This window comes from Melanerpes formicivorus, unplaced genomic scaffold (genome assembly GCF_026170545.1).
Source record: "Melanerpes formicivorus ecotype bairdi unplaced genomic scaffold, bMelFor1.0.p_v2 SCAF_19, whole genome shotgun sequence".
In the NCBI taxonomy this organism is placed as follows: Eukaryota; Metazoa; Chordata; class Aves; order Piciformes; family Picidae; genus Melanerpes; species Melanerpes formicivorus.
This window is the reverse complement of record NW_027142371.1, coordinates 4,981,994-5,001,037: the sequence shown is the minus strand read 5'-3', so window position 1 is coordinate 5,001,037 and position 19,044 is coordinate 4,981,994. Positions and strand designations below refer to the sequence as shown.

Here is a 19,044-nt window from a genome sequence, read left to right as displayed (position 1 = left end):
GACAAGATGGGGAAACCAATCCAGCTTTGCCATCCACTTTTTGAGCTGATGTTTTTTTTTTAGCAACACTTCAGCATATACCTTAAAACCCTCTTGGAATATTTCTGCATCATGCACTTTTGCTCTGAAGGCTTTATAAGCACTGAAATGATTATTGATTTTGCTTATGAGTCAAATGCCACTGAAATCTTAAAGGGGCTCTGAAGAGAACCATTCCATGGCTCTGAAGCTTCAGGCCTGTGAGAGGTACCATTCAGCTGTTTTCCTTCTTCAGCTCACAATTTCTAACTAAGATAACTGCATCACGTTTACAACCCCAAGTACACTGCAGGGACACAGTGCCAGATGAAAGAAGGAAGGCTAACAGGGTGTTAGCTTCAGTGTTCCACAGAAAGTTCTGGGCAGCTGTTGAAGTGCTGTAAGTTGCCATAGACCCATTGCACTTGATTGAAAAATGTACAGCAGTTGGGCATCTACCTTGGTACTTAACCTGATTAGAGCCATTGGCCAGCATGTCTGTGATGGGGCACTCTACAGAATGTGTCTTGTGTCCACAGTAATAGGTGCAGAGGATTCTTCTTCTCCTCTTTCTGTGATTTTTGCTCTGTTTCAGCTTTTGAATAGTTCTAGGAACAGTTTAGAAACACTGGGAAGTTGAGAAAGCACTTTCCTTAGGAGACAGTCTGACTCATCACTACAGTGCTCTGGCTTTAGGAGTTTTACAAAACTCTGCTGGTTTCCATGGGATTCCCCTGGCATAGCTGAATAGATTCTGCTGCTTTTTCTGCACTCTGACAGCTACAGAGTAGCCCCTCAGCAAACTGAAATTGTTAGTACTGAAATTGCTGTTGTTGTTCTAAAGGCAAAATGCAAATCCTACCTACAGCTTAGATGAGTCAGCTCTGATAAACATGAAGATACTAAAAATACTTCTTTTAGAGCCCACAAGTGGAGGCATGGATACTGGTTTTGATAAGCAGCAACCCTCCTGCACACTGGCAAGTGCCCCAATGGTTTATTAAACTCAGATTTCCCATATGTTGCTCTAATTTCATATATTTCTTTTCTTCTCTCTGAGCTTAACACATCTCAAGTATCATCACTAATTAGCCTGGCAAACAGCTCAGACCCCTAGGGCTTTGGCAGAGCTGTATTCCTCAGGCTTGCAGTGTCCATTGCTCTGTACTTAACTGTTTCTAAATGAGTAACATCCTACATATCTATCCATTTTTGGATTTTATTCTGCACATAAGTGCAGCTCTGCCCCTCACCAGAGAGAGGTTTTGTTTTGTGCTGCCTGAGCAGACAGACCTAGTACCTTTTGTCCATAAGTGAGGAGCACCATTTATATATCTGCCAGGCACCGACTCCGGCAAATGGCCTTACATTAGCCTGCACTCTTGCTGTTCTGTGCTTGAATTCAGTAGGCTGCATCCTCTGTTTTAAGTCCTACTGTGACTCACTTAGAGCCAATGCAATTACAACACTGGGGCTGTGTGAGTGCAGAAATCAGACCCAGTGAAGAAAGGTGAGCGTGTGTAATTAAGTCAGGTCATGGACACTGCTTGGAGGGATAGCTTGGGTAGAAGCAGCTGTTTTCTCTACTGTCCAACTTCTTGATTTTAAGGGTCATCAGTTAATTGTGCTTGCCTTTCTCCTCTTGGATGTCTGAACTGCTCAATAAAATAAGGATTTGCAGCATATTTATAGATCCAGCCAGGTCTTCTTTCCTTTTGTGTGCATGCCAATTGTGAGCTAAGGGGAATGGGGGGAGAAGTCACGGAGTTCTGGGTCTTCTGCAGAGCATTTCCTCAAGAAGCATAGGAAATTGAGCCACTTAGTAGAGATATCATCACTTACAACAATTTTCACACTTGATTCAAGGAGAAAGTCTCCTGTGGTTGGCTGATGACTTGCAGAGGCATGTGTCTGCTTATATTCCAAGTGACGAAGCTAATTGTTTCTGTTCTGCTTCCCTTTGCAGTGAGTTTGTATCCTGGCTCACAGAGATTGGAGAGATAAGCAAACCAGAGGAAGGGGTCAACCTGGGACAGGCACTATTGGAAAATGGAATCATTCATCATGGTGAGTGCTCCATGCCATAAAGAGCTGTCAGATTTCAGTAGTGCCAGAAAACTGACTGCAGCTCTTCACTTGATCTTCAAATGCTTTCCTGTACCATACCCATCCAATCCTCAAAATGTTTAATTACTTTTGGGATCAAGGAGTGGACAAATTTGTAATGAAAACAGGACTTGTTGAGTATCCTGGAAGTATTTATGATGGCAGTTCCTTGATTTCTCTGCACCATCTGTTTTGTGGAGTGTATCAGGTGTATAGTCTGCTTTTTGTGTGTGTAAAAATCTGTAATGATCAATGAATACAGCTTTCTGTGGGAGACATAAGCAACACAGAGGCTAGTGGAGCAGTGCTCTTTGAGAATGGGGCCAAGTGAAGGGCTCCAGATAACAGAGTCATTCTTTCCAGAGAAAAGAGATGATGGAGGATTTTATTGTGGGATTTGTACTTTCAAGCTCATTTGGCAAGAATCTCTCTCTTTAATATAGTGATGCACTGGATTTCTTCACACCCAGCAGATGACCTACAAGTGTTGTGATGTGTGATGAGGGTATTTCAGAAAAGTAGAGCAGTGCACAGAGAAGTGCTGCATGACCAAAGCAGCATGAGATGCTTGTTTGAAAAGTTTCTTTGCTGTCTGTGTTCCTAAATGGACTTTCTCCTGGTTGCAACCTTTAAATCCAGATTTGACCTATTCTAGCTGAACAGCAAGTGCCCTAATTTCAACATTCAGATGAGGTGAGCTGCAAAATATGCATCTAAGGAATACGTACCATATTATAGGCATCTCTGCTATATATAGACATATATAGGTCTGAAGTCACCAGTGGTCTGCATTTCCATAAAATCTCTTGGAAACCAATTTAAATAGGGGAGCCATTTAATTAGGCAGGTCTGTCTTTACTCTCTTGGCAACTCAGCTGCACAAACTTGTCTTTCAGGTGACAATAACACTGTTAAGAAATTATGTCTGTTATCTTAATTAACACATAGAGAAATCAAATAAGAGCAGCACCATAATCCCTCATGTACCTACATTCCACCTTCACATACCAAGATGTACTTTCAGGCACATTCAGACTTTGATGGACTTTGAGCATGAGCTCAAAAACACTGAACACTTTGAGTACTTGATCCTGCCTGTGGCTTTTGAGAGCTGAAATGCTCTGGCTCCAATGTCTAGGGATCCCATTTTGGATGAAGAATGCTCTTTAGTGTCCACACCATTACTTGCCCACATTCTGAGTGTGTACACGTGCATTGTTGTTGCAGAAAGCTCTCCTGAGACTCTTTGTTTCATGATGACTGTTTACTTTGTCACAACATCATACTGGGAACACTTTCAGCAGTGCCCCTTTTCTGTAAATGCAAATTTACAGCTCAGAGAAAGTTATGCTGTTGGCATCTACTACTCCCCTTATTCAAATACCCAGAGTAAGATGCATCAGGTTTGGTTTTAATGCTACCTGTAGTTAGAGATAGAATAGAATAGAAAAAACCAGGTTGGAAGAGGCCTTCAAGATCATTGTGTCCAACCTATCATCCAACACCACCCAATCAACTAAACCAATGCAACCAAGCACCCTGTCCAGTCTCTTCCTGAACACCTCCAGTGATGGTGACTCCACCACCTCCTCGGGCAGCCCATTCCAATGGGCAATCTCTCTGTGTAGAACTTCCTTCTAACCTCCAGCCTAAATCTCCCCTGGCACAGCCTGAGACTATGTCCTCTTGTTCTGGTGCTGGCTGCCTGGGAGAAGAGACCAACCTCTGCCTGTCTACAACCTCCCTTCAGGTAGTTGTGGAGAGCAATAAGGTCACCCCTGAGTCTCCTCTTCTGCAGGCTAAGCAACCCCAGCTCCCTCAGCCTCTCCTCATAGGGCTGTGTTCCAAACCCCCCACCAACTTTGTTGCCCTTCTCTGGACTCGTTCCAGCAAGTCAACATCCTTCCTAAACTGAGGGGCCCAGAACTGGACACAGTACTCAAGGTGTGGCCTAACCAGTGCAGTGTGCAGGGGCAGAATGACCTCCCTGCTCCTGCTGGCCACACTGTTCCTGATGCAGGCCAGGATGCCATTGGCCCTCCTGGCTGCCTGGGCACACTGCAGGCTCATGTTCAGCCTACCATCGACCAGCACCCCCAGGTCCCTCTCTGCCTGGCCGCTCTCCAGCCACCCTGACCCCAGCTTGTAGCGCTGCATGGGGTTGTTGTGGCCAATGTGCAGAACCTGGCACATGTTCATGATATTAGGGTTTCCAATGACAATTACTGCTAGCCATTGGAAGGTATTTACCACACTGCATTTACTTGAGGAGATATCCCTTGAGATTTTGGTAAATCATTAACCAGGAGAGTTTCCCATTATGTGTTTCCTAGTGTAGCACCAGAATGAAGCCTTTCCTCCTCTTCTACATTAGGCAATATCTTTTATCTTTTGTTTTCACTTGGCAAAATATTGCTGTCAGGTGAAAACTGCTGATCTCTCAGCCTGCCTGAGGAGCAGGGCCGCAGAAGATTGCTAAACACTGAGCTCTGTATGTTTTATCACTCAGTTTCCTCTGTATCTCCTTTAATTCTGGCTATTTTATCTGGGACTGCTGATGTGGAAGTTCTGGTACCTGTCACAGAGAGCAGAAGTGATCAGAACCTCATCTGCTGTGTGCCAGACACAAAAGATGCTTTTTGCAGACTTGATTCTCCATTGGGTTTAGAAATACAAAACCCAGAGCTTGCAGACACTTAGAGTCAATAGCTTATGCAGCTTAGAGATTCTACTGTAGACAGAAGAAGGCAAACCAGGTCCTGCAAATGTTTTATTCTGTGAAATCAGGGGAAAATATCACCAAAAGCAGGAATCTTAGCTAAAGACCAGGATGTCTTATGTATTGAGGGAAGGTCTTAGGAACTTATGGACTCTGCCTTCTAAATAATTTCCTGCCCACTCTGCAAAGGGCACACTAAACCTTAGTTCTGGTACTTCTGAGTCTGCCTAACCTGGTTCAGTTGTCTTCAGTCATCCAGTGCAGTTTTCTAAGGTTAAGCAAACCCAGGCTAAGATGCATCTAAAACAGTGTAAATCCCTGGTTTTCTCTCAGTTCATCAAATGCTCTTCTTACACTACGAAATACTGCATCTAAAATATTCAAGAGTGCTCCAACACCAAGATCTGGCTATGATTTTCTTACACTGGCACAGGCAGGAAAGATTAGCATAACAAAGCTACCCCGCCTTACCTACTCTCTGCTTTGGTTGCTCCTCTTTGTCTAGATAGCTGTGATTGATCGCCATTACATTAAGCCCTGAACAATGGCATTTCTGTACCACATACTGGAAAAAATGGAAGATATATAATAACTTCTTTTTAGTTTTTTCAGTTGTTGGCATTTTTAGCTTATAATTACCACTTATTTACTAATTAGTGAAGCAAATAATCTCTCCTACTTGCTCAGTTACTATCTTCAGTATTAGTTTCCCACGTCCAGGTTCTGTTGAACCCTTAGAACAGAGACAAGATAAACTGAAGACTGAAGGAGATGGGGCTGTTCAGTCTGCAGAAGAGAAGGCCCTGAGGTGACCTAATTGTGGTCTTCCAGTATCTGAAGGGGGCCTACAGGAAGGCTGAGGAGGGACTTCTCAGGATCTCAGGTAGTGATAGGACTAGGGGGAATGGAATGAAGCTGGAGGTGGGGAGATTCAGGCTGGATGTGAGGAGGAGGTTCTTCCCCATGAGAGTGGTGAAACCCTGGAATGGATTGTCCAGGGAGGTGGTTGAGGCCCCGTCCCTGGAGGTGTTTAAGCCCAGGCTGGATGAGGCTCTGGCCAGCCTGATGTAGTGTGGAGTGTCCCTGCCCATGGCAGGGGGGTTGGAACTAGATGATCCTTGTGGTCCCTTCCAACCCTGAATGATACTATGATACATATAACATTCAACCCTCTTCCTCTGGACCAATCTGGGTGAAAATGGGTATGATTTTTAACTCCTTTCTAGTTTTGATCAATGCTTCTTTTGAAATGATTCCTTGTTACACTGAAACATCACTCGTGTCCTTAAGTCTTATCAGTGTGTAGCATTACCCAGCAAGATTTTAACTGCTCTTCTGTGGAATGGCTATTCTGGGCAAAAAAAAAAAGCAATCTCTCAAAATTACTATTTAATTTTTAGAGGAAACTCACTCTTAAATGCAAGAACTGTGGCAGAAGAACAGCTGCAGTTCCTCTCACCAGCACACTTCTGCTTATGGAGCAGCTGAGCTTTGAGCAACTGAGGAAATATCTGTAGTGCTGTGATAACTCTTGGGAATCTGCAGGCACCCTGTTCAGAGCTTACCAAAACACTCAGATGGTCCCAATTATCTTCCCTAAGACTCTTTCCAAAACCTTACATAAATTGAGTCTGGTGTCAAAAGAAGGCATTTCAATGTTGTTGGAGCTGCAGCGTTTTAGAAACTGCCTGTGTTGGTGGAGCAGTTCAGAAGTGTGCCTAAGTGTGTATGTACACAGTAAGAGGAAATTGAAAGAGCTGAGTCCTCTCTTCAGAAAATGATAAATACCAGCAAATACTTAGGTGTGGATGTACCAAATGGCCTGTGGAGAACATGGCAGGGGAGAAAAGACTAATTTTAACTAACCTACTGGTGTTTTAGTTTCAGATAAACACCAGTTCAAGAACGAGCAGGTGATGTACAGATTTCGCTATGATGATGGAACATACAAGCCGAGAAGTGAACTGGAAGACATCATGTCCAAGGTTTGTATTAGCATTCTTGAACCATGTGATTTGCATCAGAAGAGTTTGTTCTGCCTCTGGATGTGGCTGACCAGTTGTTTAGGAGATCCCTAATGCTGTTTATCTTTATTGTATTAAGCTATCCATCCTAATGCTATAGGAGACATGCACTCTAGGGAGAGGAAGCAGAGACTAGAAATAAATAACCATATAGTTGTGACTGCACCCAAGACTGATGATTACAATCCTAATACAGTAACAAAAGATCTTAAACACTGTGTCTTCTGGACATTATGTTTCAGGGAGATAGAAGAGATCAATATTTAACTGCTGCTCCTGATAATTGCATGTCAGATGAGTTCTGTTGATCCCGTATCTGCCCATATACCTTTTAATAAATTAGATTTCTTATGGAGGGCAGTCCATGGGTTTCATGGGTTAATTGTGAGGAAGGCTTAATGGAGAAAATGTTGGAATGGAGGTGATTAGAGATAAAGAAGAATTTTTGGCTTCTGGAGACAGGGAAGGAAGAAGATTTGACAGAATAAGTGAACTGTTTTGGAAAACAGTTAATAGATCATTCCAGCTGAGTAGAGACATCGGTGTCCAGGTTTTGCTAGCTTTAGTTTATTGAAAAACAACAACAAAAAATGATGATGTCATGCATTTTGCCTTCTTCATCTTCAGGGTGTGAGGCTCTACTGCAGACTACACTGCCTGTATACTCCAGTGGTCAAGTAAGTGCACTGTCCTGATCCCTATCTATGTGTAACCTGGCTTTACTATTGAAATCTTTCTTCTGTCTTATTATGAACAGTTATTTTCTGCATTTTCTTGGCTCTTTTATTGCCCTTCTATTACCACAGTTCAGATGTGTAGTTTTACTTCTACTGGTGTACATGGGAACAGGGTTCTGGGAGAGTGACAGGCTGGTGTTGCCGTCTTCCTGACGTGAGAGCTGCTAGCGTGACACAAGCGTGTTTGTTGACTCCAGCATTTTCTAGTGAGCTAAAGTGAATGTGATTAGTAAGTGACTACTGATTCAGGGCAGGCTGTGGTATGACTGTAGCTGCTGTATTGTTTGGGCTATAGAAAATGTAAACAGATGCTGAAGTGGTGTAAACAGAGTCCAGTGTGATGTTAGGATTCCTTCCTTCCAAACACACTAAACAAACAAAAGCCAGTCTGAAGTGGAACAAAACCAGAGGCTGTGTGTAGCTGGCCTAGACCTTGTGAAGCACATTATATTTCTCCAGTTTCTGTGAGGCAGCAAGGTGTTGCCAAAATTTGAATGGATCCCACATCCATGTTTGCCTATTCCCCTGCAGCTCATGGTTCTGGGTAACATTCAATGGGCTGCTCCTGTTCAGGCTAGCTTGAAGTGGGGGAAAAGTCAGTGAACCCATGTTGACATATTCATCCTGACAAGCATTTAGCTACAAGCAGTGAAAGACTGGGCCTTGGACCAAGGTCCTGATGCCAACTTATTCAAAACTCTAGCTCTATGTCAGCATCTGTATGAAAATGTTGGGAGTTGCTTCTGACAATCTGGAAACCCCTGCTCATTAGTACTCAATATTTTAATACTTTTCTTTATTGTTCTGACATTTCAAAAGCACATTTTTCCCAAGATAAGAGTGTGAGGGAAAAACTGCCCCAAAACCTCCCACAGCTCAGTGCTGGTTTTAGCACATTGCATTTAGACAAGTCAAAAAATGTGTGTAAGCACTATGAAGAAAGCTTTTGTTCTGAGGACACGTATTGCTGGAAATGCTGTAATGCTGTCATGTTTTTTTGGTTGGTTGGGTTGAGGGTTTCCCCCCCCAGTTGTGAAAGCCCTGCTTCCCTTTCTGATTTCTCCTCCCCGCTCTCTGCAAACACACAGGCATTTCTCCTGCTTTTATTTACCAAAGCCAGACACAACACATTGGTAGCTGTAGGTGATTAGGAAAAGGAACTTGAATAGGATGAATTTTAGATGGTGGTTGGATGTTAGATTTTTAGGAAACAAAGGAGATAGCCAGTATCTCCCAGTGCTAGTGAAGGAGGCTGATTTGACAGAGCTGAAGAATAAAGTCTCCTCTCAAGCTGCTGTGTACATCCGGACTGTAAAACAGGCACAGCGCCTGTGAGAGTTTCCTTCCACAGTCCTGCCAGCGGACCTCCAGCTTGAAATTGAAGGACCACCTCCAAGGGTGAGAGAGGAATTAATTCTCCATAGCCCATTCAACATTTGGCCTCTCTACTGAGACTCTTAACAAGAGGGAGCCAATTAATGCAAATTAATTGTGGTAATGGCTTTTGTGATGTGGAGCTAGGAACTGGATCAAGACCACGAAACTTATTTCACACGGGCCAGTAAACAGCCTTGAAATGGAAAGAGCTTTTCATCCTCTCATGAGCTGGCTTAAATCCAGTGACCTGGAGGTGAAAGGTGTTAGAGTCCAACGTCCTGAGCCACACAGTCCTCTTATATTTGTATCAAAATTCTTTAGAAGTATTTTATGAAAGACTAAAAACATCAATTATCTCCATGGCTCTGAGAAGAGGGGTGGAAGAAAACTGCAAAAAGCAGCAAGTTACAATAGAGTTTCTTTTCCTTGCTTCAGTGCTGCTCTCTACAATGGCTGTGTGAGATGGTGCAAGTTGTGTTACAAGACCTAAAGGCAGCACTTCTCTTTTTATTTGCAATGGCTGAAATTTTGTGATGCCGCAGAAGAGCACTGTGCACTCTTATTTGTGGCTGGCTGCTCTGTGATGCTTTGCTAAAGGGAGTAAAATCTGAACAGATGCAGGGAATCAGGAAAAATCTCTCTTGACAGAGGAGGCTGAAAGGTGCTTAATCCAGTGAGCCTAACAAAAAGGGGGCACAGAGGGAATATGTAGGGTCACTGTTGATGAATACATTGATGGGTAAACACTAGAGAAGAACTACTGAAGTTTAGGCATGAGGCTTGTGCTGAGCCAACAGACATAAACTGGGGATGAATGGATTTAGGATGGAAGCTAGAGGATGACTCCCAGCCAGAAGAATGTGACTTTCAGCAGGAGCAATGGCGGCGATATCTAACTGGGAGCTGGGGTTGCTCAGCCTGGAGAAGAGGAGACTCAGGGGTGACCTTATCACTCTCTACAACTACCTGAAGGGAGGTTGTAGACAGGCGGATGTTGGTCTCTTCTCCCAGGCAGCCAGTACCAGAACAAGAGGACACAGTCTCAGGCTGCACCAGGGGAGGTTCAGGTTGGATGTAAGGAAGAAGTTCTACACAGAGAGAGTGATTGCCCATTGGAATGGGCTGCCCAAGGAGGTGGTGGAGTTGCCATCATTGGAGGTGTTCAGGAGGAGACTTGATGGGGTGCTTGGTGCCATGGGTTAGCTGTTTGGGTGGGTTGGATTGGTTGATGGGTTGGCCACGATGATCTTGAAGGTCTCTTCCAACCTGGTTTGGTTTATTCTAAATAAAGGTTTATTCTAAATTAACTTAAGTGAAAGCACCAGCTTAGTACATTTGTGAAAAGAATGTCCTTGTTGTCTCTGGCAGGAACATGAGCTCACTGAAGATGGCTTGAAACAACATCTAGACATTTGAAATAACACTGCTCTGTACTGATCTGAAATATCTTCCTAATTCAAGTGGTTAGAAAAGTTTAGAAACTGGTCCTTTCTTCTAAAGAAGAAGGAATCTGCTTCTTGGTCCTTGTCTTGTGTGTGGCAGGAAGTCTCTTTTTTTCCCTCCATCTATAATACTTGTTCTTTCCTTAACTGAACATAGTAGGCCACAGTGGTATATGAAGGTTCAGAGTGTAAAAGAGATATTTAACTTTTTGTCCTAATTTCCCCCTGAATTCTCCTTCTTAATTAGAGACCGTGACTACCACCTAAAGACCTACAAATCAGTTATCCCTGCAAGTAAACTAGTGGATTGGCTCATTGCACAGGTAAGAAAATGCTAAGATACTGACAAGGAGCTTAATTTACCAGTTCCATTTAAAAATAAATAGAACGCATTCATTTGGGAACACTGAAACAGAATTAAGCATGCTCTGAGTCTTTGAATTTACAATCTTATGCTTTCTGCTATTGTTCCTTTGGTGAAAACTTGTTATTTGGCAGCATGAAGAGGAAGAAAGTTCTTTGTTAGCCCTAGGAGTGGTGAACTGGCTGTTCCCAGGAATCTTTCTTATTTATTGTGATTTTTGGAAGACATTTAAAGCGGTGTTGATCTCATTGAACCTAGTGATAGGTGTGGTACAGTTTTGCTGAAAAATGAGTCTAGAGTTTCATACCAACAACTGCAGTGTTGTCTTTAGAAACTGTAGTTGCTCCACATTTGCCCTGTGGAGAAGAGCCTGTAACTTGGGAAATCAAACATTTAGCTTTGATAATCTAAAGCAATGAAGAGAGAGTGTGCCCCGTTGCTCACAGTCTTAGAGTCAACTGCACACTCTAGTTTTGTCTTAAGTGATGATCTGATTCACAATCACATTGAGCCCTACACTGACAAAATGACATAAAGAGAGACTGCTTTGAATGAGAATCAGGCCTCTGACAACCAGGGATGTTGTCCTTCAGAAATTTTTCCTGCAATTGCATTTGACATCTTTCTACAATAATAAGGTTGATATGATTTAAGGCTGCTCTCTGTTAAGAGCACAGAGGAGTGCAAGGATATTAGTACTGAGGCTGTCATGTCAGCTGTGTGTGATTTAACTGGGTCTTCTTCATGGAAAGCAGAGGGGGGGGAAAGTCTGCTTTGGTGAAAGAAGAGAGATGTCATCAAGCTGATCTGGCCAATACAATAGTTAATCATAGAGTTGTGGGCAGCAGAAAGGCTCAGATAGCAGAGTAAAACATCAGCTCTTGGTCTGGAAAAGGCAGCTCATTTCTTTCCCCATTTTTCTTCATTGTGGTAGGTTAATGTGGCTGCTAGTTCTCCTGTTTACTGAACTCTTCATTAAGATTGAACCAGGCTGTACTAAAGCCAGATGTGGATACATAGAAGGCTGTGTAATTTATTTTGTGTCTGTGTCTGCAGACCTATATGTGCATGTATACAGATGTGAAGATGAGGGCAATTTTGTCTGTACTCAATGGGGAGCACTGCTAAATATTTAAATCACTGTAGGTCTTTGCTCATAGATCAATACAAATAGTAATTTTCAGGGAGATTTCCTTAGAGTTTTCTTTCTAGATTGAACTGTTTTCTAGCAGCCATTTATATTTTGGCTGTGTTAACTAGCAGCAGATGTTTGTGGGAACTAAGGAATACTGAGCTTTTGTGCATTCATTTGACTGCACAGATCTCAACCTTTCAGTGTAACTTTAGCCATCTCTTCCTGAAAGTCTTGGTGATGGTGTCTGATCTGATAACAACCTGTTACACAAAAATGCTGGGGTATATTTGTCTTAGTCTGACAATTAATTTACATAATGATTTTAGTTTAGAAATGTTGCACAAAACCCATCAGGTCTATTGTTACATTTAATGACGTAGGGATGTCTGTCCTGAAGGGTAGTCTCTTGTTTCTGTTTGCAGTATAGACTATAAACGCTGGTGGGAGCCCTCCCTAATAAGAAAACTCCTTTTAATTGCCTTGACCTTTACAAATTTGTCAGACTGAATGGGAAAAGAGAGTAAGAACTTTTGTAATAATCAAAGAAATTGTCAACTGTACCTGGAAGCTGCTGGCTGTTGCACTCCTGATGAGATAAGTTGGGTCCTCAGCGAGGTTTAATCTTGTATACATTTGAACAGTTGTGTGATCTGTTTTAAATTAGGTCTTACAACTAGGGAACCCTCTTCCACTAGGAGAGTGTTTTGAAGCCAAGTTAACATCATCAGAAGTAGGCAAGTCTGGTTTAGAGCCTACACAAAGATTTTGTTGCCTAAAACAGAAGTGGAGTCCTAAAAGTTGAGAGTCACGTGAGAATGAATTTTCTCCTCCAGTTTATTTATAATTGAAAGGATAAATTAGATTTTTAAGTCCCAGCCTCTGTAAAATAAACCACCCACTTATCCCAAAAAGTAGCATGAGTGTTGAGAGTTGTCACATGACAGGATGTTGAAAATGAGCAGAGGCTTACAAAGGCTTGAATGTAGTTTATAGTCAAAGTTAAACTCCAGGTTTATTAAAGCCCTTTGCTTGGCTTTCCTTGCGTGATTACAAAACAAGCAGTTTCTCCAGAGCTGCCTTGGCCTTTTCCTACCAAGATAATAGTATTTAGTTCTTACTTTGTAAATGTCATGCCTTCCCTCCCCCAGAAAGTCTCTTAACAAGAGCCTGTAGTGCTGCTGACTGGCAAAAGCCAATCCTTTTCTTTTCCTTTATTTAATCAGTATCTTTACACCATAGCAATGTTCTTTGCCAGTGTTGGCCTGGCACATAGCTATTGCTCCCCATAGCAGGGCTTGAGGTAGGACTGATGTTCTACTGACAAGATCAAAGATCTTTTGGTCTGCAAGCTGCTTTGCTTAAAGCGAAGTCAGTACACTACTACTCGTGTCAGCTGCTAGAGCTTCAGGATATCTAGTTCCCCAGATGGAGGGGGGAAAGAAGGTGAAACATTTGTGTAGGATACAGCTTCTCATTTAGCAGGGCAGGAAGTAAAACACTGAAATTGTTCTTCTGCCAAAGCAGCAGGTCTCTGACCTGCTAGAATGAGCTGACCAGCTGCTTTTAGTGAGCAGATCCCAGGTTCTCTTGTGCCTGCCTGGGGACTGGGAAGGAGATAATCTTACATCAAGTGACCAGTGTTCACGTTTTTCATCTGGGTAAGGCTAACAGCTCCTCCTGATTTTTAGCAGCACTATTTAGAACTTCTATAGCTGCCTTAAAACTATAACCAGCATGTTCATAAAATCTTCACTAGTGGCTGCAAATTAGCAGATACGCAGAGAAAATTAGGTGTGTCTTCTGTTGAGCTGCATTGTGGATGCACAACGTAGTGCTGGCATTTCAGGTGAACTGGTACATTTGGCAAGTTCTCTTTGGCACCTGTTTTGAAATACTACACTCAGGGCTTTAGATAGCGAGAAACTGAAGCCTTTTGTTCGCAGGTCTGCTGTGTAAGCAAAGAATGCCCCTGCAGTTTGAACCAGTCTGACCTTTGGAGTTCATGTTCATGGGGTTCACTCAGGTCTTTTGCCCTTTGGTTGAATATAGATAAGATCTGTCAACTTCTCTCTCTAAGAATGAATTTTATTGTCTGTGGCTAATGGAACCTCAAGTCTGACACTGTGCTTGCAAATAAAACTCTGTACATTGAATTATGTGCCTTTGTGGGTTAAACAACTGCTTTGCAGAATCCTGGTCCTTGTATTTCTAGTACCTGTAGGAGGCAAGAGCTGCCATAGATAGGAATGGGATTTGGGCAACGGGGTAGCCAGTTTAATTTCTTGCTGTTCTTCCCTGCAAAGAACATCCTGCTAATTTCAGAGCCACAAGCTCTGTGGTGGGGAAGGGGAATAATTGAGTTTAGGAAGTCATCTGAGATGTAATATTTATCCTCTTGTTTCTAGGGAGACTGTCAGACTCGGGAGGAAGCTGTCGCGCTGGGTGTTGGACTCTGCAATAATGGCTTCATGCACCACGGTAATGCATCAATATTGCTTCCTACAGCCAATTAAAGGAGCACTTACTTCAGATTAGATGACTGCCTGAAAACCCCTCTTCTGTAGGCTGTGCCATACAGGCTGATGTGTATACAATTGTAGGTATCCCAAAAAGTAGGTCCTCCTAAAAAGTGAAGTGTCGAAGCCTGGTACCTTCCCATGTAAATCCCCTTGCTTAATAGTTACGATGAGCCCTGAAGTGATGAGACAAGCCAGAAAGGGCATGTTTCTTCACTGTATCTCTTTCAGAGCCTTCAGGCCAATGCACAACCCAAGTACCATCCTGAAATTTCACTAAGAAATGTCATGTACGAAGGAAAATTGTCTCATCCTTGATGCTTGGACAGCAGGCACGATCCTAAGTGCAGAATCTCTGAAACTCCCAAATCTGAAGTGCCAAACTGCCAAGTTAGACATCATCCATCCTTAAGTGATGCTGCTGCTAAATTGGGAGTGTAAACAAACCACATCTGTATCAGTATCAAATAACACATACAAAGTCCCAAGAGTAAACCATAGTTAATCCAGTGGAACATCCAGTTTTAGTCATAAATAACATTAACTCTGCCTATTTTGAGCAGTGGTTTTGAGAATTTGCATAGTACTTGATAAGAATGTAAGAATTGTTTGTCTTTGAAGAGTTTGATCCATTAGCCTTTGGCATTCATCACATCCTTTGGCAAGGAGTTCCTTGGCATAAGTACTTGCTGAAGGAAGTAGTTGTTCCTCAGGTTTTGACATTGTCATTTGGTGCTTTTGTCTGAAGCCTCCAGGTATCAGCTTTGAAAAATGTGGTAAAGAAGTGTCACACCCCCAGAATTCTATAGATCTCATTTCCTTCTCCATTCCTTTTTGTTTAGTCTGTAGACCCATTACACTTAATTTCAAACAGCCATTTTCACCCCACTTTGCTCCTTTTACCTTTACCATATTCATTTTGACATGGGAAAGGAGTGCAAGGTTTTGAGTAACATCTTGCTTCTGAAGGATCTTTTGCATTTTGTGTGCATTCTACATGCCAGGGAGGTGAAGCATCATACCATGATGCACTACATGCACTGTGAGGAAAAGTGTACCCCTAAAATACAGATGTAGCTTGAAAACAGAGAGCTGACTGACAGGGATGCATCTGCTCTTTGTTCTGTAAAGACTGGGGAAAGCTTTAGGATTTCCTTTAACTTTCTTTTTCGTTTCTCTCTTCCTTTCTCTGTGTAAATGCTTCTCTGTATTTCATACACTGCTTCCAGTTCTGGAGAAAAGTGAATTTAAGGATGAGTCCTTGTATTTCCGCTTTTATGCTGATGAGGAGATGGAAGGCACCAGTTCAAAGAGCAAACAGTTACGTAATGACTTCAAGCTTGTGGAAAACATCCTGGGAAAGAGTCTTCTGGTAAGAAATATGTTGATGTAAACCTTGATGTTTCTGTCAAACTGGTGGTGTTTCATACCAGAGCAGAATGAAAAGCTAAACAGAGAGAATAGAGTTAAAAAGAGGAGGTGCACCTGTAGCTAGACTTTCCTTCACCGCATACTCATTCTTGGCCTACTTTGCTGTAGAGCTCCAAGCTGTGTGGCTCTGTCTTTTGTAGCTGGGAGAATGCAAAGTTTATTGTGGTATCAAGGGAAATCTACAAGTTGCAGTCTTCCTTCTCTAGCATGTGAACATTCTGCTGCACTATCTGGAGCTTTGGATTTACTGCTCACACATACATGTGTAAATGCACATATGAGAGGAGGCTCGGAGGTACAACTGTCCCACCTAGCTCACAGCACAACCCCTTTCTATTCCCATGAAGCAATTTAGAGTCTGGAAGAGCTGGAGATGTTACCTTAGTAGGCATTGTATGTTTCTTGATTTCACTGATCAGGCACCATGGTGTTGGTGTGGTGGAGGAGAAAGTGACAGGCACTGTTGTCTTGGGAGAGGTCTGCTGTCAGGTTTAAACAAATTTTCTACAGTCTGATCCAGATGCAAGTTAAAAGCCTGATAAGAATGATATTTCAGAACACCATCATTACTTTGTGAATGGAAATGAATTTCCACACAATACTGTGCTTCATGTTCTGTATGTGATGTTATGCAACATCACAGTTATCTCCTAGAGTTCCCACCTCACTAAATGCCATCACAGTCCTTACTTTTCTGGGGCTATTCTAATGGATTGGTGCAAAGTCTTTGTTCTGAGATCCTTGTTTGTTTCCAGTGGCCATCTGTTATTCCCTTTGAATACTGGCAGAATGCAGGACCAGGATAAAAACTTGAGTCAGAAAGTACAAAACCAGAATTGCTGGAGAAGATCCAAGGGTCCATTACATGAGAGTTTTTTCCTGTGCTTCACACACAGTTGACTATCTCACTGTTCTCTTGTCTCCCAGGAGACCAATCAGTATTAGTCTCAATGGCCAGAATTAATATTTAAAGCACTGTAGTTGCTCAAAATTATCCCTCTCTGCATCCAGTGCCAGAAACAGGGGTGTGGGGTTAATGGGATTATCCTCATGGAGCATTATTAGATCAAGCAAAGCAGTTAAAAGATGATACACTTGGGTTTGTTGGGTTTTCTACTGTGCTTGCAAAGCACTCAGCCATCAGTTTGGTGAGAGTTGGTGGGAACTGCCATTCTGCAGGTATTTTTAATTTTCCACCTTTTCAAGACAAGACAGTTCAAGAAAACAGATTGACTAATCTCTCTCTTCCACTTTTTTCCTGTCAGTTCAAGGCACTTCTGTTGAAATGCCAAAATTGAAGGGTAATGTGTTAGCTGTGAAATGAGTTCTTTGAGTCTGTTTCCTCTTAATGTAATAATAATTTACTGCTATTCTTTAAAGAGACAGAACAAACAAGCAGAGCTTGCACATGGACTATTTCCTAGTGATTGATCATAATCCCTAAGTGGTCCTTCCAGTCACTCCATAATTTAGTAACAAATTATTTGCAGCAGGAATAATTGTTATATTACTGTTATCATAGATCTGAAGTGCATCAGTCAGCCTCTGTCAAAATACAGTCTCATCTCTGAAAGTAAACAACCTGAAATGAAGAGCACATGACGAGTAAGAAACCTCCGTAGAGGGCACACGTTTTTGTCAGATGAGTATGAGTCATGCTGAAGTTCTGAGGTGCCCTCATTTCCACAAGTAAACTATCATGTTTGTGAAGGAGACAACACAAATAGCAGTCCAGTAAATGCATTGCACTTAGCCTCAAAAGAAATTGTTCTTGACTTCTACTGTTAGCAGTTATGAGCAACTGGAATCCTGAGGCTTTGCTGCCGTGGAACATCACTACCTGCTTCTTTATACTCATGACAGGGCATTGATCCTTCCCATCCAAGGAAGTTAAATGGAGTTTCTTTAGCACTGGCTTTTGAAACATGCCTTTTCACTGCTGTGAAATCCCAGCTGTTTAATGAGCACCTTCTCTACCATCTTCATCTAAGTTTGTTTAGGACAGAAGAACTTAGCCTTCAGAACAGAACTCAAAAGAAACTTTGGCAATCATCAGAAATGCCAAGGAAAAGTGTGCTTTCAGTCTGCAAAAGCCCACTTCAAACAAACTTTAATCCTCATTTATTTGTGCAATTGTTTCTCATTGAAGGACATAAATCTTGACAAACTGAGAAAATATACAACATTCTTTGCATAGCTGAAGAGAATTTGGATTTGGGATTGATTCCAAGCATTGTGACTTGGTTACTGCAGTGTGCTGTTAGCTTGTGGTCAGCACCTCTGCATGTTAGCCAAGCCAACCATGACACAAGTGAAAGCTGTGTATCAGACAAGCCTGTGATGAGGAGCCTCCATCAGAGGTTTAATGCACACACAGTGCTAGACTCCTGAGCAGACTCTAGCATATCACTTACCTGGTGGCCACAGAAAAGTGTTCCCAGTGATTTATGAAGAGAATGCCTGGGTATGTTTTATGTAGCATTCTCAAAACTGTTGCACTGGCTGGAGCAGGAGCCTGAGTACTGTGGCATATTGGGTGAAAGCCAATGGTTTGAGCACAGAAGTCAGGGCTCCCTGGGTTTTAATTGAACTTCTCACTGAACTCACTGTGTGGCCTGAGCAAGACCTTAAGGCACTCCATTCCTCAGCTTGCCACCTGAGAATCAGGATGCTAAATCTCATCCATACAGAGGGCTTTGCTACTGCTGTTACATTTAAAATCAGGCCTGAAAATGCAAGTGCCCTTAAACTTCACCTCTTCAGACACAAAGGGTTTAGGTAACAGTATTATCGTTTGAGTTTGTACCTTTTCCATTTCAAGCCAGCTAATCCAGTAAGTACAGCACTCACCTTAAAAATTCTTTTTAAAAGTGCAGAATGCATTTCTTCTGTTTTAATCATAAATAAATAATGGGATTTTGTATTACTCATACTTGGTCCCTAATAAAAATCTCTTCCATCTTTAATCAGCACCAGGAGAATAATTTTTGTGTGTCATGCTAATATAAAATGACCTAACTCTGCAAAATTTCAGCAAAGAGAGAGCAAAAATGAGCTTTCCCTTTGTTCTTCATTATACTAGCCTACCACAGTCTGTTGTAGCTTGAGAATTCAAATCATTGATTTGAAACATCCCTGGGATGAGAGCCACTAACAAGAGTGCATCCTCTAGGGA

At 42.2% G+C, this 19,044-nt stretch overlaps 1 protein-coding gene across 2 annotated transcripts in view; it reads left to right on the top strand.

Annotated features, from left to right (window-relative positions):
- PREX1 (phosphatidylinositol-3,4,5-trisphosphate dependent Rac exchange factor 1) overlaps positions 1 to 19,044 on the top strand; it is a 166,616-nt gene that overhangs the window by 110,370 nt on the left and 37,202 nt on the right. For both annotated transcript variants that reach the window (XM_068149879.1, XM_068149878.1), the window contains exons 11-16: positions 1,985 to 2,085; positions 6,725 to 6,828; positions 7,495 to 7,544; positions 10,671 to 10,746; positions 14,328 to 14,400; positions 15,668 to 15,810. In XM_068149879.1, the coding sequence (XP_068005980.1) occupies positions 1,985 to 2,085; positions 6,725 to 6,828; positions 7,495 to 7,544; positions 10,671 to 10,746; positions 14,328 to 14,400; positions 15,668 to 15,810 (547 nt within the window). The remainder of the gene's footprint in view (positions 1 to 1,984; positions 2,086 to 6,724; positions 6,829 to 7,494; positions 7,545 to 10,670; positions 10,747 to 14,327; positions 14,401 to 15,667; positions 15,811 to 19,044) is intronic.